Source organism: Rutidosis leptorrhynchoides, chromosome 7, assembly GCF_046630445.1.
Source record: "Rutidosis leptorrhynchoides isolate AG116_Rl617_1_P2 chromosome 7, CSIRO_AGI_Rlap_v1, whole genome shotgun sequence".
NCBI classification, from domain to species: domain Eukaryota; kingdom Viridiplantae; phylum Streptophyta; class Magnoliopsida; order Asterales; family Asteraceae; genus Rutidosis; species Rutidosis leptorrhynchoides.
In genome coordinates, this window is record NC_092339.1 from 75,869,378 (window position 1) to 75,894,892 (window position 25,515).

Below are 25,515 nucleotides of genomic sequence, written 5' to 3' on the forward strand. Positions count from 1 at the left end.
GTATTCTCAGTCCCAAAAATATATATATTGCAAAAGCATTTAAAAAGGGAGCAAATGAAACTCACAATACTGTATTTTGTAGTAAAAATACATATGACGACATTGAACAATGCAGGGTTGGCCTCGGATTCACGAACCTATATTATTTGTATATTTATTAATATACATAATGGAGATCGAACAAATATATATATAAATTTATTAGTTATATTCCTTTTATATTAATAATATATATATGTTTCATATATTCATTTTGTATATAAAAATATTAATTTTCGTTATGTTATATGTATTAATTATATCTTTAATATACAAAAATATATATATATATATATATATATATATATATATATATATATATATATATATATATATATATATATATTATTTGTATATTAGTAATAGTAGTTATACTAATACCAAAATAATTTTGATAGTGGTAAAAATGTTGATAATTATAATACTTAATATTACTAATAAGATAATAACGTTAATATTTCTATTAATGATAATAATAATAATGATTATAATTTTAAAAATATTAATTTTACTGTTAATGACAGTTTTGATAATGATTTTGATAATTATATAATAAAAATACTCATATTAATAATTATGCTTATGTTGATAATAATAATTTTAGTATTTACAAAATGATGCCAATACTAATATTTATAACAATAACTTGTATTATTTTCATAATAATATTAATAATAATAATCATAATCATATCAATACCTATTTTAATATTAGTAGTAATAATGATAATATTAATATTTAATGATAATAATAATAATAATAAATTGTAGTATGATAGTTATAATATTACTTAACTTATCATTAATAATAATAATATTCATTTTTGTAGTTATAATCCTAATATTAATAAAAATAATATTTACTACTTGTGTTAACAACAATACTAATAATAATGATATTACCAATAATAATAATAATAATAATAATAATAATAATAATAATAATAATAATAATAATAATAATAATAATAATAATAATAATAATAATAATAATAATAATACTAATCATATTGATAATAATAATAATTCTATCTCTTAATTTTACAAGTAACATAATATTATAACAAAATGATTTATACTAACAATAATAATAATAATAACAATAATAATAATTAATAATAATATTAATAATCATAATAATCATAATAATAATTGAAATAAAAATAAAGTGTATACCCTTTGAAGCTTTTTCTAAAAAGAATGCCCTAGACGAGGCTCGAACCTCCGACCTCTCGTTAACCCGACACTCCTCTTAACCATTCGACCAAAGTCGATTTTCTGATTTGTTTTACACCCGAAATATATTTAACCCTCTTCTATCCGTTCTACTTTCTTCTTCTTCAATTCAACCAGAGAATTCATAGAATGCATTGTATAGGTTTAATTAAGACTTGGGTTCAAAGCAAAAAATTTGTTTGTAGGATAACACGTTTCACAGAACACCATAAAATCAAACAGCTTAAACAGTTTTTAAGGAAAAGTAAATAAAAATAAAATAAAGAATAAAGAAGATGAACTCAAAATTCGATTTTAAATTTAAGATCATTTTTGATTATCATTACAACACGAATTGTGTTGTAAACTTGATACATAAACAACCTGTGATTATTATTTGTATTAAATTAATAGAAAGCAAAATAACTAAAAAAAATATATAAACAGACATGAAGAACACGCGTATCAACTCAAAATCAAATTCAAACCTTTTGAATGTTTTAGGCTATACTTATAACACGAAATAGGTTTTAATTCATTCATATAAACTTTCTAAATCATCAATTTTAACAAAAACCTTAAATCGAATTCAAATTTGGAGATGAACACAAATTTTTGACTTTTTAAAAAATACATTTGACTTCAAAATTGAAACTTGATAGATAAAATTGGGACTTGAATCTTTCCAGATATTTTAAACACATGATTTCCAGAAGAACTGCATTCAAAGATTTTAAATTTTAAAACGAAATCAAACGATTGCAAATAATGGTCAAGAACAGGGGACACGAAGGCGTTCTTCAGTATTTCTGTTTCAATCTGATTAATTAAAATTCGTAAAGGGTTTTTGCTATTGGTAAATAATATTGTGAGGGTTATTGATATTATATATCACTGAATTGATCAAGCATACAGGTAATGGGGTTCTCAATTTCCCAATCAGACAACTTGTAGATTGAATAAAATAAAATACAAATTAAACTGAATCCAATTGATATCTGATTTGTACTACTGAAAGGGATTTGAAACGATTTGGAGATAAAATCCATCAATCTAATACAGTAGGTCAAGAACGTGACACAGGTTTAAATTCTGCATTCGTAAGTTGAGTTTATATAATTAATATTATTAATTAATAATTATAATTGTATTATTAATAATCAAAATACTAATAATAATAATAATAATAATAATAATAATAATAATAATAATAATAATAATAATAATTATAATAATAATAGTAATAATAATATTAACAATAATAATAATAAGAGTATTAATAAGTCACAATAAAAAAATGATTTTTAATGAAAAAGATAATAATAATATTATTAATGATATTAATAATAATAATACTAATAATATTAGTATTAATAATGATAATAATAATATAAATAGTGATTTTTATATATATTAAATTTTATATATGTTATATATCTTTAATATAATAATATCAAAAATAATAATGTTGATATTAATATCGAAAGTGATAATAATATTACTTTAGTGACTATATTTTAAATTTATAATTTATTTTAATACCTTAATATCATTTATTATTAATTATGTAGTATAATATATTATACAATATCATATACTGAATATTTAATATTTACACATTATATATATATATATATATATATATATATATATATATTATATTATATTATATTATATTATTGTATTTGCATAATAGTTACATCATATATTATATATGTAAATATGAATACATTAATAATGTTTTATATATATTATAATTATATATCTATTTACTATATTATATTATTTCATAATAGAAATAGATATTATAAATTTCAACACATAATATTTATATCTTATATATATATATATATATATATATATATATATATATATATATTACAATATACATATAATAGTAATTATGTATAGTTATCATATATGCTTATATATAGATTCTTTTTAATACTAACTTTATTACATTATATATTATTTTACATATTTAATTCTACTGAATTATTTGTATTTTATTATTTCACATTATTATTTATACACATATATTTATATTTATATTTATATATACATATTTATTAACAACAATTGTTCGTGAATCGTCGGGATTAGTCAAAGGTCAAATGTATACATGAACACAATTCAAAGTTTTTGAGACTTCAACATTACAGACTTTGCTTATCGTGCCGAACTTATATAAAGATTAAGTTTAAATTTGGTCGGAAGTTTCCTGGTCGTCACATTGTACTCGTTAAGTTGTTCACATAACTCTTCAAACTTTGAAGAGTTTGTTGACCGAGAGCTTTGCGATGCGTCGGAAGATGCAGAAGTCATAGCCGCCTTCTTTGCTCGATTCCTTCTGATGGGTCTTTCAATCGGATCATCACCTAAAAACACGTTATTAGGACGATCATCCGCGATATCAATCGTGTGAATCGCGACCTCCTCGTCATCCTCATCACGCAAACCTCCATAAACTGCTCCACCAACCGGAGCAGGCGTAAGCCGCTTTGGTTTGTCCTTTAAAAATTCCCAAGCATCCATAAACGCCCAAGTCTTCATCTCATTAGTACAATACGCCTTTACCGCACCCTCTTTAAAGCATTGTTCGGTTTTTCCACTACGCCTTAGATAGAGTTTTTCCGCCTCATAATAACCATGAAAAGCTTTACACCCCCTGTCCACATAACGCATCTTCATTTTGACACCATCCGTGCTCGTTATTGTTGAATTTGTTCATTACAGTGTGCCACAAAGATTGATATTTTTGAGAGTTTCCGACAATCGGATTTTCGGACGCATCAAGCCAACATTTCGCCAACCAAACCTCTTCGGCCGATGTTCAAACTCTTTTTTGGATTGGTTCACGTGCCTTATCTTTGCCTTTTCGTTGGTGTTTTCTTCTCCTCACGCCACCGGGTTATTCGGGCTCAACGTCGGGTTAAGTTTGTGGTTGAGTTTCTGGTTGTGTTTGACCTTGAAGTTGTGAGAGTTGTTGCGGGCTAAGACCGAGCTCTCTTTGAATCTCATGTAATTTTTGGATTTGTTGTAATATTTGGATTTGTTGATCAATTTCTTGTTGGCTCATATTAAACGAGCTAGTGGTATAGTTGGCAAAACCAAGAGAAGAAGGTCGAGATGAAGATGATGAGCCCGGAGTACTCGGTTCACCGGTGCCGGTCATAATATTGTTATAAATCGACCACTCATTCGGATGAGACATTGTTTGTGTTTGATTTTGATGAAGTGTTTTTGAGTTGTGTTTAAGTTTGTGTTGAAAGTAATATGTGTGTTTGATAATATAGTGTATATTCATTTTATGTATATATGTATATATAGATAGAAAGCTAGAAATCAAACTCAAAATAATCAAACCGTTGCAACGGTGTGTGGCTGGCGTGAGTCCACGTCCGCAACAGCAAACACACACGCGGCTCATTGTTGTGTGCTATTTTCCAGCACGCTACGACCATCGACCACCAACACGCCGTGCTAACCCGTGTTGGGTGGTGTGTTGGTCCCAAAAATCGTGCAACACGCCTCCGTTGGAGACGGTCTAATGGACTATCATCGTCATTACACGATGACATCCAAATCATCACCATCATTGTAAACACAAGGGTGTAGATTTTGTGATTGTTTTGGTATTTTGTTTGTATTTTGAAGTTTTCTAATTTGGATGTGGGTTTTGAATTTGATATATAGTATGAGATTAATAATTTAAACTTGGATTTAGATTTGTAAATTCAGTTTATAAAGCTCACCTAATACAGAGCATTAGCCAAAATATTTAACAGGTGTCATGCCAGTCAATATTTCAGACCACTTTCAAAGTATACAACAACAATAGTATTCAATCTCGCTAATGATAGGACAAAATCCCGCTAATAAACAGAGTAGGGGTGTTAAACTAACATTATTTGAGCTCATTTCAAATCATGTTATGGAGAGGGTTAGTAATACTAATATTTATAAAGGAACACCGCAATCAAGTTGTGGCCTTTTCCTCATTTCTATGTCAGTAAGACCTAGATAACAATTATTATAACCAATAAATACGAGGTAAACAGGTAATAATGATACTGATATAACCGTTTTAAACAAAATATCCATACACGTTAAACGGCCCACAATCCATTCAAGGATAGTATTTAGGTAAATGTAAAAGATACAAACAGTAGTATGCAGAGATTAGAGACCACTGCATCAATTACCAAAAATATAACAGTTACCAGAGCCTACTTAAAAAACCAATTCTGAACAGCCAAACATAGTTTCAAAAGCATCAGGTGTTTACTCGCTCTTCCCCCCCGAGTTTCTGCTCAGCAACCTATAATTATGAAAAAAAAGAAACTCATATGAAAAATATCATACATGGCAAACGTGTCGGGTTGGATTGAGACCCTAACGCATTTGGGTCAAAACAAGTGCGAACGCGTCAGATACTTTAGACGGGTAGGTTCGGGCCTAAATGGGTTGGGACAGACCGGGATGGGTCGAGGCTCGTTTCTTAAAAGTTTCTTAAACTCGTAAAACCTTTGAATAAGTAATACTTTTAAAATCTCATAAAGACCCGTCAAGACCCATTAAGAACCTGTAGGACCTTATATATATGTAGAGTTTAAATTGGACCCATTGTGGACCCAATTGTTTAAATAATTCCCATGTTTCAAGCTACGTGTCTCAATTGCCCGGTATAAAAAAGATACTAAAAGATTTTAATATTCAAAAAGCTACGGGTCTCAAAAAAATTTTAATATACAAAAAGATAACTAACCTTGATATTTTCTTTAACAGATTCATTATTTGGATCCAACTGCAACGCTGCATGAAAACCAACCAGAAAATAAACTGATGATCACATGACTAAAACTGAAAAAAAAAAAAAAAAAACATTTGGATGATGATTTGTGTTTACTAAAAGATGCTCCATTTAAAAAAATTGTAAGATAACTAAAAACCTTTTGCAAATCCTTTTTTGATGGCGTCCCTATAATTTCCTTGAGCGTAGTAAACAAAACCAAGCCGACTATAAGCCTTGCTATAGTTCGGGTCGATTTCAATTGCTTTATTACAGTCAAAAACGGCTTCGGTATACATCTTGAACTGAGTGTACGCAGCTGCTCTGAAAAAGTATCCATTCGAAAAACACAATTTCAACAAATGTACTTTTAGAGTATAAAAACATCAAACATAATACTAAATAAAATTATAATTGTTTGGGTAAAAAATAAGTTACCTGTTGCAATGATAAACAGCATTATCATCACAAAGTGCAACAGCAACACTATAAAGCGAAATTGCATCTGGGTACAACTTACGTTGCATGCATTTGTTACCTGCATGAAAACAAAGTACATAAGTGAATGCAGTAAGCATACTTTTATCTATTCACGTTTCTACTTAACCATATTTTCTAAGATTATATAATAGTATTAAGTGGCCTAATTTATTCAACGCAAATTGTTACCTTCTAACTTGAAGGCCTCGGCCAAGTTTTGAAGATTAAACTCTGTAGCTCCAGATTTTTTCATTTCCTTGAGAGTAGACACAAAAGATATAAATGAAAAAACAGTAAGTGACATGAAGATATTGATGCTCAGGGATAAGAAGATTCAAAATGGGAAAATCTAAGTTTGTTGCAAACACAAATATTAATGTGTTTCAGCCAAATATAAGTATGAAGTAATTAACACGACAAAAGATTTGAAGTTAACAATAGTTAATTAGCAGATATACCCATAAAGCACAGTCGTACATCCAACTAGCTTGGCTGAGTGGCGGATCTCCATTCGAACATCGAGACTCGAAATATCGAGCCTTTTTTAGGGCATCAAAAAATTGAACAAAAAGTGGTTGGTCAGTCCACCCTGTCAATCATCAAAGATTTGTAACTTTAGTCATTCATCTTATTACATATATCCGTATGATGATACGTAAGGATTTTAAACGGAATTATACTTTTTCTCTCAGCAACAAAACCAATTACAGTTCTTTCATATATAACAGTACTAATTATCTTGAAGGCTATTCAATTACAAGTGGTTCACAATGTATAGTTAAAAGAAACTTCATAAACTTACTATAAAAGTTCAACAATAACAGAACTATATAAGCACAAATGAAAGCAATATAATAAAGAAAAACTATATTTTCAATCTCAGTAATCATATATATGTGTATATACACATGAAATAACACTTACTTGCATAACGATTATCTTTCTTGTTGGTATCACCCTACATAAGAAGTAAAACATCAGAAAAAGGAAACTGAATAGCTATCATCACCTGAAATAATATATATATATATATATATATATATATATATATATATATATATATATATATATATATATATATATATATATATATAATCACCAAATTATAGAAAGATGACAGAAAATTACTACCAAAGTTTGTGATGCCACGGGAGTTTTGGAATCTACTGGAGCATTAACATTAACTGTTGATGATGTATCTGCTTGAAATTTCTCAGCGACCTGATCTGAGTTTAACCCGTTATCCTGTACTGGGTGTGAACTGAAAATTTGCAGCAGAGAATCAGATGTTGGCACACTGACAGTAGATAATGAACCGATCTTAAAAGCCACTGATAAGCAGTCTTTTGCGGCTTCTAGACTTTCAGCATTACTAACGAAACTAGGTTCAACTGAAAAACAGATTATGAAGGAACTGTTAGCATACAGAGATTTAAGCATAAAAACATGAAAATATAAGTTCAACACTTACATAATTTATTCTTTTTACAGATTTTTGCTTGTTAACAAAAATAAAAGTTAGCTTCACGAGCAAAAAGCTCAACCATATCAAACATTTGTAAGTAAAATGCATTGCATATCCTTCTTTTTCCACTTAACTAACAATTTTTCCCTTGATTTTCACAATCTCAACAAAAATGAAAAATGTAAGTATATAAGTTCTCATAAAACCCTAATTTCACTACTTTACCTAATTTTACAACACTTAACAAGAAGTTTCATGATCAGCAGCTGTCATTTTTCAAACAGAAGATAGTAAATCTAATAACGATCATTACTTATAACAGTAAAACCTACAAAGTAAAATTGAGCTAAATATTTCTACTAAAATTTTTACAAATATATAGACAAAGAGGGGAATCAGCCTCCTTCAAATTCGCCATTTTCATTCAACAAAATGAGAGCAAAACAACGCGCCACTCGCTCACTGTATTTCTAAATTATGTTGACGGTCCGTGGAGTTGTGGTTAACCCTAAAATATTTGTTCCATTCTTTATATATTGAGTAAATTAAACTAATGGTACCTGTAGTTTATAGTAAAAATCACATGGTTCATCCTGTGATTTTAAATATCGACGACGCTGGTCCCTGTGAATTAATATTATTATTATTGTTATTATCCACATCTACTAATACCCGCCCAAACTTTGGTCGTTTGGGGTGGGTTTATGTGTGGCATGCACATGTCGCTTTTTATCAAGGAAATAAAGTGTCAAGTGCCACATAGTATAGGGGTAAAAGGTGTAAGTTTCTATGGGTAAAGGTTGTGAGTGGATTGATACTTTAGGGGTTAAGTATTTACTTCCTAACCTAACATATTTATTACTAAATTAAACTCGCCAAATTTTTAACGGGATTTATCTTTTTTTCCGCCGCAAGTTGAATTTTTTCGTCATCAACGTTCAACTCGAAATAATTTTACGAACAAAACGCAACTAACTATATTCGAAACGGAGTATTTTTTTTAAGAAAAAAGAAACATTTTGAATTAATTATATTATATGTTATATTATATTTTATATAGAATAAATAAACTCAAACTCATTATATCAATTAGATGGATAGAACAAGTGGTAAATTCATTAATTTATAAAAGAATCGAAGTTCGAGTCCTTTTATACCCTTTTTCCCTAATTTTTTTCCCTCATTTCTCGCTCAATATTATGAAATTCATAAAAGACGTTAAAATGTTCAACTGCGATGTGCGGATCAATAGATATATTAAATGCCAAACAACATATATCAAAATATAGCCGCAGCAACGCACAGTCAAATTTCTTAATTATAACTATAAACAACTAGCGTGCATACTCGCAAAATTAATAATTAATTGATAATTATAATAATAATAATTGTGATTACAAAATTATTATTTTTTATAATTGAATTTATAGAAAGAAAGAGAAATAATTGAGTTTGTTGAAAATCGATGGTTGAAAAAATAAACAAATTAAATCAATGGATAAACGAAAGTGATTTATATTTAAATGATTTCACATAATATATAACCTTTTACCCTTTGTTCTTAGGGTTTGAAGTATTATCGATTGCAATTGAACAACATAGAAACCAACCGTCGTATATCAAAGCATGTATCTGCATGTGTAATGCCTTTTAAATGGAATAAATTAACTGAATGGACCATATTACCGACACATGCGTGGCACATGTGAGGGGTTAAAGGTTAAATGTTGACGGACGTTAAGCACATGTATCAACCACGAAACTAAACGAAAACTGAGGTATCAACTACGAAAAAAAAAATTAGGTGTTGTAATTTTTTCAAAATAAAAATAGGAATTAAGGCTTCCTTTCTTATTATTCGATCATCATCTGATTGATTTCTGTCTCTCTCGTTTCTGTATTTTCTCCCAAATTAGGGTTTGTGAATCTGTATCATCTTAATTAATTGTTTAAGAGTTGTGATAGTAGTTCTGTTCATTATTCTTCATAGTTTTTAGCTTTTATAATAATAATAATGATTTATTTATAACCCATTCCCGTTTGCTGTTATGATAAAATAACTTCAAAAAAAAAAAAAAAAAAAAAAAAAAATTAACTTCAACAGTTGAACCTACCTCGACTTTCATTATAAACCACAAAATTGGTTGTGAATTCATATAATCATATGAATATATTTTCAGCCACACATGAATATTTGACCCACTCATATGAATCACAAGCATAAGCATACACGTACCAGAATATAAACTCAGATTGACCTGTATTAGTTTAACAACACTGCATATGTATCCAATATAAAGTACTATGTTGCCAATGGGTTAAAAGAGTCAACAAATGCATGCATTACAAATTTTATCGAACTTGAGTCGAGTTCGAACTGAGTAATAATTAAACGAGCCGAACTCATATAATCCTTGCTCGACTCGAGTTAAGTTCGTTAAAAGCCCAAACAACAATAGTACAGAATCCCACTAATAAACAGAGTAGGGGTGTTAAATAACATTTGAGTTTGTTTCAAATCATGTTAGGGAGAGGTTTAGCAATACTAATACTGATATTTATATAGGAAAACCACAATCAAGTCATCGTTTCCTCATTTCTGTGTCAGTAAGACCTAGATAACACATTTTTCTAACACATAAATACCAGATATAAACAGGTAGTTTTGATAATGATAAAACCGTTTTAAACAACATTTCCATACACGTTAAACGGCACACAATCCATTCAAGATTAGTATTTAGGTAAATGTAAAAGATACAAATAGTAGTAAGCAGAGATCACAGACCAGTAACAGTAAGCAGAGATTAGAAACCACTGCATCAATTACCAAAATTTGCCAGTTACCAAAGCCTATTCAATTAACCAATTCTGAACAACGAAACCTAGTTTCAAATACATCAGATGTTTAGTCGCTCTTCCCCCCGAGTTTCTGCTCAGCAGCCTATAATTATGAAAAAAAAAAAAAAAAACTCATATGAAAAATATCATACATGGTAAACATGTCGGGTTGGATTGAGACCCAAACGCATTTGGGTCAAAACGGGTCACGGTGCGAACACGTCAGATACTTTAGACGGGTAGGTTCGGGTCTAAATGGGTTGGGTCAGACAGGGATGGGTCGAGGCTCGTTGCTTAAAGTTTCTTAAACTCGTAAAACCTATAAATAAGTAATATTTTTAAATCTCATAAAGACCCGTCAAGACCCATTAAGAACCCGTAGGACCTTATATATACGTATAAGTTTAAATTGGACCCATTGTGGACCCAATTGTTTAAATAACTCCCATGTTTTAAGCTACGGGTCTCAATTGCCCGGTATAAAAAATATTATACACAAAAAGATAAATCAAACAAAAAGATGTACTAACCTTGATATTTTCTTTTACAGATTCATTATTTGGATCCAACTGCAAGGCTGCATGAAAACCAACCAGAATAAGATACATAAACTGTTTTGCAAGTTAACATGATGATCCCATGACAAAAAACTGAAAAAAAAAAAAAAAACATTTGGATGATGATTTGTGTTTACTAAAAGATGCTCCATTCAAAAAAATTGTAAGATAACTAAAAAACCTTTCGTAAATCGTTTTTGGATGGCATCCCTATAATTTCCTTGAGTGTAGTAAACAAAACCAAGTCGACTACAAGCCTTGCAGCAGTTTGGGTCGATTTCAATGACTTTATTACAGTCAATAATTGCTTCTGTATACATTTTGAACTGAGTGTACGCAGCAGCTCTGAAAAAGTACCCGTTCCCAAAAACACAATTTCAACATATGTACTTTTAGAGTATAAAAACATCAAACATAATACTAAATAAAAATCTAATTGTTTGGGTAAAAAATAAGTTACCTGTTGCAATGATAAACAGCATTATCATCACAAAGTGCAACAGCAACACTGTAAAGGGAAATTGCATCTGGGTACCATTTACGTTGCATACACTTGTTACCTGCATGAAAACAAAGTACATAAGTGAATGCAGTAAGTATACTTTTATTTATTTGCATTTCTACTTTTTCACTGCAAATTATTACCTTGTAACTTGAAGGCATCAGCCAAGTTTTTAAGATCAAACTCCGTAACCCCAGATTCTTTCATTTCCTTAGAGTAGATACGAAAGATATAAATGAAACAACAGTAAGTCACATCAAGATATTTCATCAAGGTAATATAAATATATAGAATCCTTTAAGTTTTCAGGACCCTCATCATAAAATATAAGCATCAAGTGTGAAATAATTATGGACGTAATTAACATGAAAAAAGATTTGAAGTTAATAGTTAATTAGCATATATACCCATAAAGCACAGTCGTACATCCAACTAGCTTGGCTGAGTGGCGGATCTCCATTCGAACATCGAGACTCGAAATATCGAGCCTTTTTTAGGGCATCAAAAAATTGAACAAAAAAAGGATCCTCAGTCCACCCTGCCATCAATCATCAAAGATTTGTAACTTTAGTCATTCATCTTATTACATATATCCGTATGATGATACACAAGGATTTTAATCGGAGTTATACTTTTTCTCTCAGCAACAAAACCATTTACGATACTTTAATATATAATGGTACTAATTATCTTGATGGCTATTCAATTACAAGTGGTTTACAATGTACAATTTTGAAGAAAGTTTATAATTTTTTAATAAAGTTCAACAATAAGATAACTATATAAGCACAAATGAAAGCAATATAATAAGATAACACTTACTTGAATAACGATTATCCTTGTTGTTGTTGTCACCCTACATAAGAAGTAAAACATCAGAAAAGGAAACTGAATAGCTATCATCACCTGAAATATATATAAACAAAAAATAAAAAAAATTATAGGAAGATGACAGGACATTTCTACCAGAGTTTGTGATGCCTCGGGAGTTTTGGAATATTCTTGAGCATTAACATTAACTGTTGATGATGTATCTGCTTGAAATTTCTCAGCGACCTCATCTGATTTAATCCGTTAGTATGTGCTGGTTGTAAACTGAAAAGCTGCATCAGAGAATCAGATATTGGCACGCTGACAGTAGATGATGAACCGATCTTAAAAGCCGCTGATAAGCATTCTTTTGCTACTTGAAGACGTTCAGCATTATCAACGGAACTAGGTTCAACTGAAAAACAGATTATGAAGGAACTGTTAGCATACAGAGATTTAAGCATAAAAGCATGAAAATATAAGTTATGTAAAGTTTCGAAAAAGTTCAACACTGTAATAATTTATTCTTTTTATAGATTTATGCTTCTGAACAAAAATAAAAGTTCGTTTCAGGAGCAAAAAGCTCAACCATATTAAACATTTGTAAGTAGAATGCATTTCATAACCTTCTCTCTCCACTTAACTTATAATTTTTACCTTGATTTTAACAATCTCAACAAAAATAAAAAATGTAAGTATATAAGTTCTCATAAAACCCTAATTTCACTACTTTCCCTAATTTTACACTTAACATGAAGTTTCATGATCAGCACTGTCATTTTTCAAACAGATGATAGTAAACCTAATTTTACACTTATAATAGTAAAACCTAGAAAGTAAAATTGAGCTAAATATTTATTTATACAAATATTTATAAATATAGACGAAGATGATAGGGAAAGCGCGCGAACCAGAATTGAGAAAATCGAGAAAAGAGAGGACGATGCGACGACAAAGAGGGGAATCAGCCTCCTTCAAATTCGCCATTTTCATTCAACAGAAGAAGAAGCAGCAGAGCAAAAACAAACGCGCCACTCACTCACTCACTCTATTTCTAAATTATGTTGACGGTCCTTGTGGAGTTGTGGTTATCCCTAAAATATTTGTTCACTTCTTTATATAATTTATTATTTATTATTTATTATTTATGATTTATGATTTAGATTTATGATTTATGATTTATGGTGGTTTTAGAAAATAAAAATAAATGGGAAAAAAAAAAAAAAAAAAAAAAAGCAGAAATTTTATTTATACCTATAAATAGTGTACATATATTTGGGCCAAGCCCGAGCGATCTATGGAAACTAAGCCCAACTACAGTTAACAATATGTACTACTCAATTATCAATTTCACAACAATCACGTAAGAGTTGGTGAATACTGAATACAATGTCCAAGTTATCTATTTCACAACAATCAAACGGATAATGTTTCAAACCCCTATCCCGCCCATAAAAACTTTTAATGATTTTTACCCAAAGATCGTTATTTTCAACCCGAAAACGCCACTACCATTTCCCCAACAAAGCCATATTTTTGGCTTTGGACCCAATATTTATACCCACTCCCTCATACGGTAAATAGTACATTATTCCATTTGACCCATGAGATTTTTGAGTTCTCACCCGTCCCGCCCCAAAAAAACTTACATCTAGTACCTTGTAGCACGTTTACGACACACATTGGAGCACGGAATAGGGAGAAAGCGTACAGTGGAAGACTTGATTAGAGTAAGATGGTCACCACATGACATCAGCTTTGATTTCCAGTCTGCTAATTTAGATTTGAATTTTTCGATCATCTAATTTCTGTTACTCTCTCTTTTATGTATTTTCTCCCAAATTAGGGTTTGTGAATCTATTCATTATTCTCCATAGTTTTTAGTTTTTGTACTACCTCCGTCTCATTTCAATAGTCCAGTATTCCATTTTGGGTTGTCCCAAATTAATAGTCCACTTCCATAAATAGAAAGGAAAGAAGATATTTCATTGGTGGATCTGGAGAGAGAAAATATTTCATTGGTGGAGAAATGAAGTTAGTGGGATTTCCTAAAACTGCGTGTTTTTTGTCTGTGGACTATTGGAATGAGACGGAGGGAGTAATAAGGATTGTACCTGCTTCTGTTTGCTGTTATGATACAATAACTTCAACAGTTGAACCTACCTCAGACATTTCATTATAAACCACAAAATTGGTTGTCAATTCACATGAATATATTTTCAGTCTTGTTGGTTATCTATATTCACATGACTATATATAACCCTCCACATAGTATATATGCACCTTTATCTATTTATATGTATTTAGACTATATATATGTACCGCTGCATATGTTGGTTACCTATATATGTACCTATGTATCTATGTAACATGTATTGGTGTATGTATGTTTGTCTGTCTTGTTTCTGTACCTAAGTATATATATCTACGGATGTATCTATATGTATATATGTTTAAGCATGAGTTTTTTTTATCCATGCTCATGTGCGGTGCGTGTGTATATATATATATGTATTTATTTTGTTTGTCTGTATGTTTACTTGATTTTAAATGGTTTTGTGCTCTGTATGATCCATGCTATTTGCCCTACTGTTGTGCATTACTGCTTTATGTGTTCTCTTTTTTGGTTACTGTGTATGGTTGCTTCTTGCTAGGAGCACATAACTCTTACAGGTACGTATCTTTTGCCCTATCTTTTCGTTTTTATGAGCACTTCTGGCCGGAGGTCCGTTTGGAAGCAATCTCTTTTGCTCTAGAGTAGAGGGAGGGACGACCTTATCTAGGCGCGGGTTCTATACCCGCGGGTGGAGTAGTGACTTCCTTCTAATCTAGGGTACGAGGAATGATTGTCTACACCCACCTCTCCCATACCCCACTTTTGTGGGATTGGGTATTGTTGTTGTTGTATATTTTCAGTCACACGTGAACATTTGACCCACTCATATTAATCACAAACATAAGCATAAACCTACCAGAATATAAACTCAGATTGACATGTATTAGTTTAACAATACCGTATATGTATCCAATATAAAGTATTATGTTGCCAATGGGTTAAAGGGTCAACAAATGTATGCATTACAAATTTTATCGAACTCAAGTCGAATTCAAACTGAGTAATAATTAAATGAGTCGAACTCATATCATTCTTGCTCGACTCGAGTTAGGTTCATTAAAAGCCCCAACAACAATAGTACATAATCCCAGTAATAAACATAGTAGGGGTGTTAAAATAACATTTGAGTTTGTTTCAAATCATGTTAGGGAGAGGTTTAGTAATACTGAAACTGATATTTATAAAAGAACACCACAATCAAGTCGTCTGTTTCCTCATTTCTATGTCGGTAAGACCTAGATAACATATTTTCTAACCAATAAATAACAGAGATAAACAAGTGCTAATGATATTTGTATAATGGTTCTAAACGACATATCCATACGCGTTAAACGGCCCACAATCCGTTCAAGATTAGTTAAACGGCCCACAATCCGTTCAAGATTAGTATTTAGGTAAATGTAAAAGATACATATAGTAGTAAGCAGAGATCACAGACCAGTAACAGTAAGCATAAGGGGTCGGGTTGGATCGAGACCTAAGGCATTTGGGTCGAAAGAGTTCATGGCGCGAACGGGTCAGATATTTTAGACGGGTACGTTGGGAGTAGCTTGACTCACTTTTAAAAGATGTTGGCTCATTTTTAGGTTTATAATGCACCTGATGTAAGCATTCAATTGACTAAAGTACTAAACCCATGAATATTAAATAAATCACAAGACTATTTGAATTATAATGCAAGATAGAACAGCCAAAGAGTCTTGAAAGAAGTTAACTAATAATAATGAATTTACCTACAAACAACTTGGTTCAATCCACGCATGAGGTAGTAGAAGTCGTTTAGGCTTGAATAAATCTCCAAGACATCCTTTCATGTTGTAATCGTCGAATGTGTGAAATGTGTTGGTTTCAAGAGAGTAGAAAAGTATCTTGCCGTTTTCGGAAAATGACTCATGAAAGTAGATTTTGTTCTCCATTTTTGGTGTTCTAGCTTCAACGCATAAACATGTTGTTTCACTAATATAAATCGCATATTTTCCCAAGCTATCTAGGCACTCCCATGCCATCAAAGATTGATTAAGCTTGCATACTACGACAGATGTTTCAAACTCGGCCACGGAAACTCGTAAAAGATGTTGATCCGATTTTGTTAGGTAGTATTTTGTAGGTTTATTAGAACTATCTGCTACATAGCCCTCATCTTCGAATAAGTAAGCTTCTTCGTCCCATTTCAAAACATCAATTCCTACTTTGTTCAAAGCATAAATATCTCGACCATAGAATGTTGGAAAAGCAAATTCAAGCTTACTGAAAAAGGGCAGTCGAAGTTTACGCCACGATTGTTCTCGACTAACAAAGTGTACGTAAACATGACATCGATCCGTAGTTCTGAGTCCAACAACCATACAATCAGGGGAAGTAGGCGGTGCAGAGAAACAAAACTTATCTAAATGACAAAAGTCTTGATGTGGAACCTTGCGGATATCACTTGTGAAGGGGTTAAAGAACATTACGTCTGTTGTATTTTTAGACATCAACAACCAGCCATACCCCGAGCAATGTATTTCCACATCACCAACAAGTTCTTGCGACGTCCTTATGAAGTACTTGTTACCCAACATCGGATCGGTAATAGTTATTACGCCCCGATCTCTGTCTAAGATCACCGACCATGGTGAATGTAAGAAATATGTATGTAATGTCAGTATTTCTGTTATGTTACTCCATCGAATGACAGGTAGTGCTGCTGATTGTTTGCACGTTGCACGAAAGTTTAGATAGTCGACATCAACACAAAGCTTCATAATCATCTCCAAGATATGAAACGGAAAACTAAATTCGAGCTCATCATTGACCACCAATATATCACATTCATTCTCATCTTCTTGTATACAAGATTCAACACTGCACTCCCCTTGTAACCTACACAAATTACAATTTGAAGCATTTTCTTTAATTAAACCACATAAAAATAAAATAAAAATGTATGAAAATAGAGGTATAAGTCAATGAAAAGCATTACCCGCATCCAGGCATGGTCCAAAGTGCATATAACCTCCATGATAGGCCTGTATGTGACATAGGAGTATTCATAGGAGACATAGTGATAGTTCTATTTCGAACATCGTACGAATTTATTACTTGGCCGCCCGGATGGTCAATAATGTGTATATAACCTCTTGACTCTGAGGGAATTGCAGGACTGTATATCGCAGACCCAAGTGAAGAGATATCAATGAAAAATGAAGTGTCTGTGAGGTTTTCCATTTTCTCCCACAACATACTCGCCATATCCAATTTAAAGAGGTACACAGAATAAATCTCCTGATTTTTCTCATATAAATAAATGAAAACCAAATCGTCACTCGAACCTTTTAAAAATGATCTACTTTGAAAGTAAGGACTTCCAGCCAACGAAGCTCCGTCTAATTTAATAGGGGGTCGTAGAGGTTGTTTAACTGATGGTATTAGATCGATAACAACTATGTTATCCCGCGAAACAATGTCGATATGAATGACAAAATTATCACAACAACTCGTAACCCTGGAACTCAGAAAGTAAATGTTCCCATTTGAATAAGTTGGACAAACTAAGAAACCACGGTCGCTTCCTGTGATACTTGTTAGTTTTTTATGATAAGATATCTCTGTCCACTTTAAATTCTTTCTTTTGCAGTTTAATCTACAAAAAATAAATTTAGGTTCTGCAGATGTGGTTACCAGAAATTCGAGTTTGGGTCGTCAGGAGGAAATGGCAAACAACATCCATATTCGTCTAGTTGTCCTGGAGCAATAAAAAAAGGGGGAGTTGTATGATCTTAGAAGTTTGTGGGTTCCAAAGAGACCACGTGATGTAATCAGCTATGGTGTTATATTCTCCATATTTAGACAGAACCACCCAACCATGAAAACATGCTCGGATACGTTTCCCCGTCAACTCAGCGATTCGACAATGGTATTGAGATAATGGGTTGTGTATGTTGTAGAAAATTTGCTCTTGTGCTTTCGTTTTGTAGTCGATGAACTGCGTGACCAACCATGGATACTTTGTATGTCGTGGAGGTAACTGATCAGATACTTCTGAATCACAATCATTCTGGTTCTGATCCATCTAACATGTTCATCAAAAATTCAACAACAATATACTTTATATGGTTAAATATTCCACAACAAATGTCATGTAACATATCGATCAATATCAATGGCGATTCTAGGATTATAACTCAGTAGGGTCCCGATTTTTTTTTCAATACTAGTTATATTTGGATACTCCACTATTTTAGTGTTAGTTTACTTTCAAAAAACTACAAATCACAAAAACATATGGGATCCGAGTGGTTAAATTTAGTGGTGTCTTATACAATTTAAAAGAAAAACTATAAATTTGAAAAATATATGGGGTCCTGCAGTTAAATTTAGTGGTGTCCTATACGATTTGAAGAGTATTTTCTACTAAAAATTTTCAAACTAGTGGTGTCCCGTGACCCACGGAGTTATACCTAAACTCGGGAATGATCAATATACATAATATATATAATCTATCTACAAACTGGTGTGGAATAGGTGAGTGTTTACAATTGTAAGATCTCGTTTAACAAATATTATAACAAACATGCAAGTACATAAGTGTTAAAATATGCGTTAATATGTAAATGAACTTTTCTAATGACAGCCCTAGAGGCAGGTTGTCAACAGAAAATTTCTATGTAAATAGATAAGTTTTTCATGTAAAAATTATCCCAAATTGTGTGCCCTAATTTGACATTTTCTTAAATCATAATCCTGTTTAAGTACCAAATCAAAACACATAATACTTCCAGGGCATCTGAAAAACTCATAAGAGTACTACATTTATTGGCATCTGAAAAACTCATATGAAAAAGTCTTAACAGTGACGTTACCTTAACGATTCGGAATCGAAAGCGGCTATTGAAACAAAAATACTGACGCACACGACCTTAATTTCTTCTTTAACGCTCGTATCTGACTCGTGTTTGGGGTTTCTAAATTTCGTAATGTAGATGAAGTCGTGTGGGTTCGAACGTACCAGCTCCACCCAACGTACTCATCGAATTTCAGCACACTACATAAAATTTAAAGTTCCCGTATTCCGCAGGTGTTGTATCTTTTGTCTTCTAAAAAAAGATGAAGTATTGTTTTTGTTTGCATAGTTAAAACTTAAAAAGACTATTCAAGTAACAAAGTAAATGACGATTTCATTAACTCCTCCTCACAAAAAACATGAATGAGGGTGGCGTCTTGAAATACAAGTGGCCCACTGTTCGTTGTGGATAAAGCATGGAAGGCGGGGTCAGATTTCGTTGAGCTGATAGTGGCGGTAGAACGTTGTTCTTGTAGGGATCACCGATCGTCCTGCAATATTAGATGAGTCATTACAAGTAAAGTTGGTTTTACGGTAATGAAGACAAGGTCAAAGCGTTCGAATGGGCAATTAATGCAAAGCTTGGGTTCTCACATCAATTTTATATTTGGAGCGATATCTCGTGAATCTTTTTGTAATGGAGACAAGGCCATGCTCTTCCATTTGCATCTTGTTTATACGTTAAGTTTTAACGAGGTCATGGCCATCTAGAAATTAAAACATGTTTTGGGGGTCAAGCTCGTGTTGGATAGTTTCAGTTTATCAAATCAAACACAAAGGCTAAGTGGGTTAATCGTCAAATGTATGTTATGCTCTTCAAGCTCAAGCATGGAATTTTTTACCTTGGGTTCTGATCAATAAGTTTTAGTTGTTATACAATTGGTTTTAGGGTTGTAACGGGTCTTTTTTTTTCGGCAAAAGAGATAATAACATTAATAAAATCAGAGTCAATACAACAAGGCCCAGGATCAAACCTGGCCAAAACACAAAACACCAATACAAAAACACCAATACTGACACTCAAAAGAGCCTATGCAACACTCTAACAATTAGAGCAAACTCTGCCCATTACTAACTTGAAACTTCAAATTCACCCAGCTCAGCTCTCACATTTTTGCAGCTTTTTCAACAGCTTGACTTCCTTTGACTTTTAAAGTCAACAACTTGAATCTAACAAATTGCTCAATAATCCCCTTTAATTCAAGCTTAGATCTTTTCCTATCCTTGAAAATTCTATAATTCCTTTCTTGCCACACATAATACACCACTACATCAATAACAATTATATTAATCACATTCCAAATATTTTTAGAATAAGGGTAACCAGAGAGCATGACAATAATTCGTTGCAGATCATTAGGTAACCCCTTGATTAACAATTTGCTCTTTACCATACCCCATACGGCTGAAGAATATGCACAACTAAAAAAACAAATGCTTATGAGAATCAACTTCAAGATCACAAAGCACACATTTAAGCTGAAGATTAGGATACCATTTCTGCAACTTATCTTGAGTCACCAGCCTATTTTGAATTGCCAACCAGAGTACAAAAGCATGTTTAGGGGTAGCCTGTTTGAACAAAATAACATGATACCAACATATACACTGAAGCCCAATAAATCTGCATAGATGCAAGTACAGATGAGATCAACTGGAGCCTTCCTGCATATGACAGCTTTTTGTTCCTCTAACTCAGCACTTTAGCTTTAACCTTATCAATTAAGCACTTGCAATCACTAACTCCTAATCTTTTGGCCAATAAAGGCACCCCTAAATATATCATAGGAAGTTTACCAATAGTGAATGGCAATAACTGTAGAATATTACCTTTAACCTCTTCATCAACATTCCCAAAAAATACAGTACTTTTACCAAGATTAGGGTGCAACCCTGAAACTCTACTAAAATCATCTAAAGCTTCTTTAATAACTTTAACAGAAGCTAAATCACCATGACATAGCACCATTAAGTCATCTGCAAAGCACAAATGAGATATTTTAAGCTTTTTGCACCCAAAATGATATTTAAACTCCTTATTTCTCAGAATCTTTTGAGATAAAATCAATGACAACACCTCCATAACCAAAGTGAATAGATAAGGAGACATAGGGTCTCCTTGCCTTAAACCCCTACCACCCTTAAAATATCCATGTGCTTCACCATTAACACATATAGAGAATCTTGCAGAGGAAACACAAGTCATTATCCATTTTATCATCATGGGGTGAAAACCAAAACAACATAAAGCTTTCTCAAGGAATGCCCAACTGAAAGTATCATATGCTTTTTGTATGTCAATCTTCATGGCACACCTTCTTGGGCCACTAGATCTATTGTATCCTTTGAGCAACTCTTGAGTGACCAATATATTATCCTGAATATGCCTTCCAGGGATGAATGCACCCTGATTCATGTTTACCACCTTCTTCAAACCTTCTTTAATCCTATTAGTAATTATTTTACTTATGCATTTATATATTACATTGCAACATGCTATTGGCCGAAAGTCAGACACTTTATTTGGTGTGGCTATCTTAGGAATCAAAGCTAATAAAGTGGCATTGACCTCACCTAGCAACTTGCCAGTCCTGAAAAAATCTTTCACAGCAAAACACACCTCATCACCAACAATATTCCAAGCTTTTTAAAAAAAATAAGAGGAATAGCCATCAGGACCAGCTGCTTTGTTACTATCAATGTCAAAAATGGCATTCTTAATCTCCTGGTCTGTAATCTCAGTCACCATAGCATCAGCTTCATAATCATTAAGTCTAGTAGTGAAAATGTCCCCCAATTCTTCCAAAGGCTGAACATCACTAGTTACACCCAAGAAACTTTGAAAGTGCTTCACAAACTGACCTGCCACTTGCTCTCCAAAATGTCTCTTACCTTCTTCATCACAAATACTATCCACCTTATTTTTCTGTCTTCTACTTTTAAGAATTCCATGGAAGAAACTTGTATTTTTATCACCATCAGATAACCATCTGATCCTAGCCTGTTGTTGCAGTATTTTCATTTCATCAATTTTAGCTTCTTCATACTCCTTTAGAATGGTCACAGCATTACTTCTAGCTAGCTTATTATGAGGGTCTTTGTCAATGGTCTCTTGGGCCTTTTGCAATTTATGCCTTAACTCTTTTACTTTTGTAAACAAATTACCATGGCTCCAATTTAACTGATTAAGATCCTTTTTCAGCAAGTTTAACTTCTTCACTAGCCTGAACATGCTATAACCATCCACACTCCTAGACCAACCCTTCTCAACAATAGGAAGAAAACCTTCTTTATCACCACAGTAGTTCATAATCTGAAAGCTCTCCTTTTGATTTTTAACCCATTTGGAATACCTACTATGGATGGACTATGATCAGACAAGACACCAAATAGGGCAAAAATAGACAATATGCAGTAGGGCATTGGGTCATAAACCCATCATTGATCATAATTCTATCCAACTTCTTTAAGGTACCACAATTAGGATTTTTAAGAGACTTGGTCCATGTAAAATGGAACCCAGTGCTACCTATATCTTCAACTTCTATATCATTAACACAATTTATTAGGTCTTGCATATCATCAGTCACTGTAGAGCCACCATTAGTATGCTCATCAAGTCTCATTGTAACATTAAAATCACCCATCAAAACCCATGGTTGTTTATCAGTGATACCCTTTTGTATACCCAAATCATTCCAAAGTGATTTTCTTTCCTTACCAATGTTGCTAGCATATACAATAGTTAAGAAAAACTTGGAAGTTTGATCATAAGATTCAACTTGGCAAAATATCATTTGCTTACTCATATGCAACACCATCACTTTAACTTTCTCAGGATCCCATCCCAATACAATTCTACAGCTATGAAGGCTATGAATCACATTAGACACCCAATCCCAATTATAAAACACATTATTGAAAACAGTATCAATTGACTTAACTTTAAGGTGAGTCTCAACTGCTGCACACATATGCAATTTTTCATTCTTCACAAATAACTTAAATTCTTTTTGCTTATCCTCTGTATTCATTCCCCTAATATTCCAAGTTGCAAATTTGAGATCCATTGAAACAAAAGCAAAAATCAAAGTAAGATGTAGGGATCTAGCCCCTGCACCTCATTTTCACTTACATCACCTGCATTCACACTACCATCATCACTGACATCTTCCTCATGCTCATTCTCTTTCTTCCTTTGCTTAGCCTCCCATTGCAGTTTAAAGTAATGAACCATATCATAAGTTCACTTTTTGGTCACTTCTGCAGAAGGCTGAACATTCTTCTTAACATATTTGTCCACAATACTTTTGTTATCAACCAATGGGTCAGCTATATCATTATCATCACCTATATTATTATCATCTCCTTCATCTGATAACACAGCATACTTTTTTGCCCCTTGTTTAAATCCATTAGACATTTCTTTATTCAATTTCCAAGTTTGTTTATTGTTAGGAACTTTTGTTTCCTTCTTCCTATATTCAGTTTTAGGCACAGTAGACTTCTTCTGTTGAGTGTATCTTTTTTGCTGCACTTGCACAAATCCTTCTTCATCTTTTTTATCAGCCATAACAGCCTTTTTTGTTGCAAGTTCAGCTTCAGTTCTTGGTCTCATCTTACACTCATCAAGACTATGCCCAAACACAGAACAGTGAGTACACACTTTAGGCTTCCAAGGATACTCCACATTCACCTTTTTGCAGCCTTTAACATTTTTATTTTTATCTTGATATTGAAATTCTATAGTGTCCACAAAAGCTTTAGCTGCCTCAATTTCAACCATAACCCTAGCAAACCTTGCCCTTCCAACACCCTTATGACACATATTAGTAGTCACACTATCCATAACCATTGGCTTACCTAGTCTGCTAGCAATTGCACTGATCCCTCTCACATTCCAGGCTTCCAAAGGAATGTTTGTCATCTTGACCCAAACTGGCACCTTATTTGGGTCAGTTTTCTCTATACTTATCTCTGGATTCCATTTATACACTAACATAGGTTTACCATTCACCATCCAAGGGCTCTGCTCAACCACTTGATTCATACCCTCAATATTGCTAAATTTGAAATAGCACATCTGATTATTATCCATTATTATATCTCTTAATCCATACCTCCCCCACATTCTCCTAAGGTTGTACTGCAAAACACCATATGGCATATGATGTCCTACAAAATAACCACATGCAGTCATATCCCATTTTGAACTACTCTCAGATACAAATTCCTCATCAAATATTACAAATTCATTTCCATCCTTATCAACAGTAGGAGGAATAAACTCTAACTTCCTATCCATTTTCCCAGGCTCATTATTCACAACATTAGCATAAGTAACTTTAACAGGATCAACATTCTTATCAATAGCATCAGAATTCATGCTTACACTAACATCATTCACAGGAGTATTATTAGAATTCACAGGAGTATTATTAGCATTCACGGGATTACCTTCCTTCACAAAACAATCAGTCGAGACACCTTCAGCCATCTGTTGCCCTATCTGATTCACATGAACTCCCTTCACTTTCTCCTGTACCACATCCTTAGATCCAGACACCTCTTCCTCCACAAATTCATTCCCAATAGAGCCAGAATCTTCATTTTCAGACACAAACTCCTCAACCGTATCTTGATTCTTACTCTTATTAGCGAACGTGAGGATCGAGTCATCAAATCTGTTCGGAAGCTTAATTTTTCTCTTCGATCGCTTATTAGCAGTCATATTGCTCAAATCAACGATTTACAACACTAAAACGAAACAAAATGAGTAAACGAACGTATTTACAGGTTGTAACGGGTCTTAATTTGGTGTACTATTTAAGTTGTTTAGTAACGGGAGGTTTTTTAATCCCTCCAGTTTTATCTTTT

The 25,515-nt window shown here is 32.4% G+C and overlaps 2 protein-coding genes across 4 annotated transcripts; both read right to left on the bottom strand.

The window, feature by feature from the left end:
- Positions 1-5,359: 5,359 nt before the first annotated feature.
- LOC139858813 (uncharacterized) lies at positions 5,360-8,471 on the bottom strand. The gene is made up of 9 exons (XM_071847655.1): positions 8,363-8,471; positions 7,657-7,916; positions 7,450-7,483; positions 6,984-7,114; positions 6,715-6,781; positions 6,484-6,583; positions 6,206-6,369; positions 6,022-6,068; positions 5,360-5,574 (listed from the first exon to the last, which is right to left on the bottom strand). The coding sequence occupies exons 1-9, from the start codon at positions 8,412-8,414 to the stop codon at positions 5,530-5,532; spliced, it is 900 nt and encodes a 299-aa protein (XP_071703756.1). The 5' UTR covers positions 8,415-8,471; the 3' UTR covers positions 5,360-5,529.
- Positions 8,472-10,695: 2,224 nt separating this feature from the next.
- LOC139858713 (uncharacterized) lies at positions 10,696-13,757 on the bottom strand. Of its 3 annotated transcripts, none has more exons than XM_071847550.1 (9): positions 13,612-13,757; positions 12,857-13,115; positions 12,713-12,746; positions 12,298-12,428; positions 12,034-12,090; positions 11,849-11,948; positions 11,570-11,733; positions 11,362-11,408; positions 10,696-10,934 (listed from the first exon to the last, which is right to left on the bottom strand). In XM_071847550.1, the coding sequence occupies exons 4-9, from the start codon at positions 12,299-12,301 to the stop codon at positions 10,899-10,901; spliced, it is 408 nt and encodes a 135-aa protein (XP_071703651.1). In that variant the 5' UTR covers positions 12,302-12,428; positions 12,713-12,746; positions 12,857-13,115; positions 13,612-13,757; the 3' UTR covers positions 10,696-10,898. The 3 variants fall into 3 exon arrangements, with proteins under 3 accessions (XP_071703651.1, XP_071703650.1, XP_071703649.1); XM_071847549.1 differs by having other exon boundaries at positions 12,034-12,100; XM_071847548.1 differs by lacking the exons at positions 12,298-12,428; positions 12,713-12,746; positions 12,857-13,115; positions 13,612-13,757 and having other exon boundaries at positions 12,034-12,279.
- Positions 13,758-25,515: the final 11,758 nt, after the last annotated feature.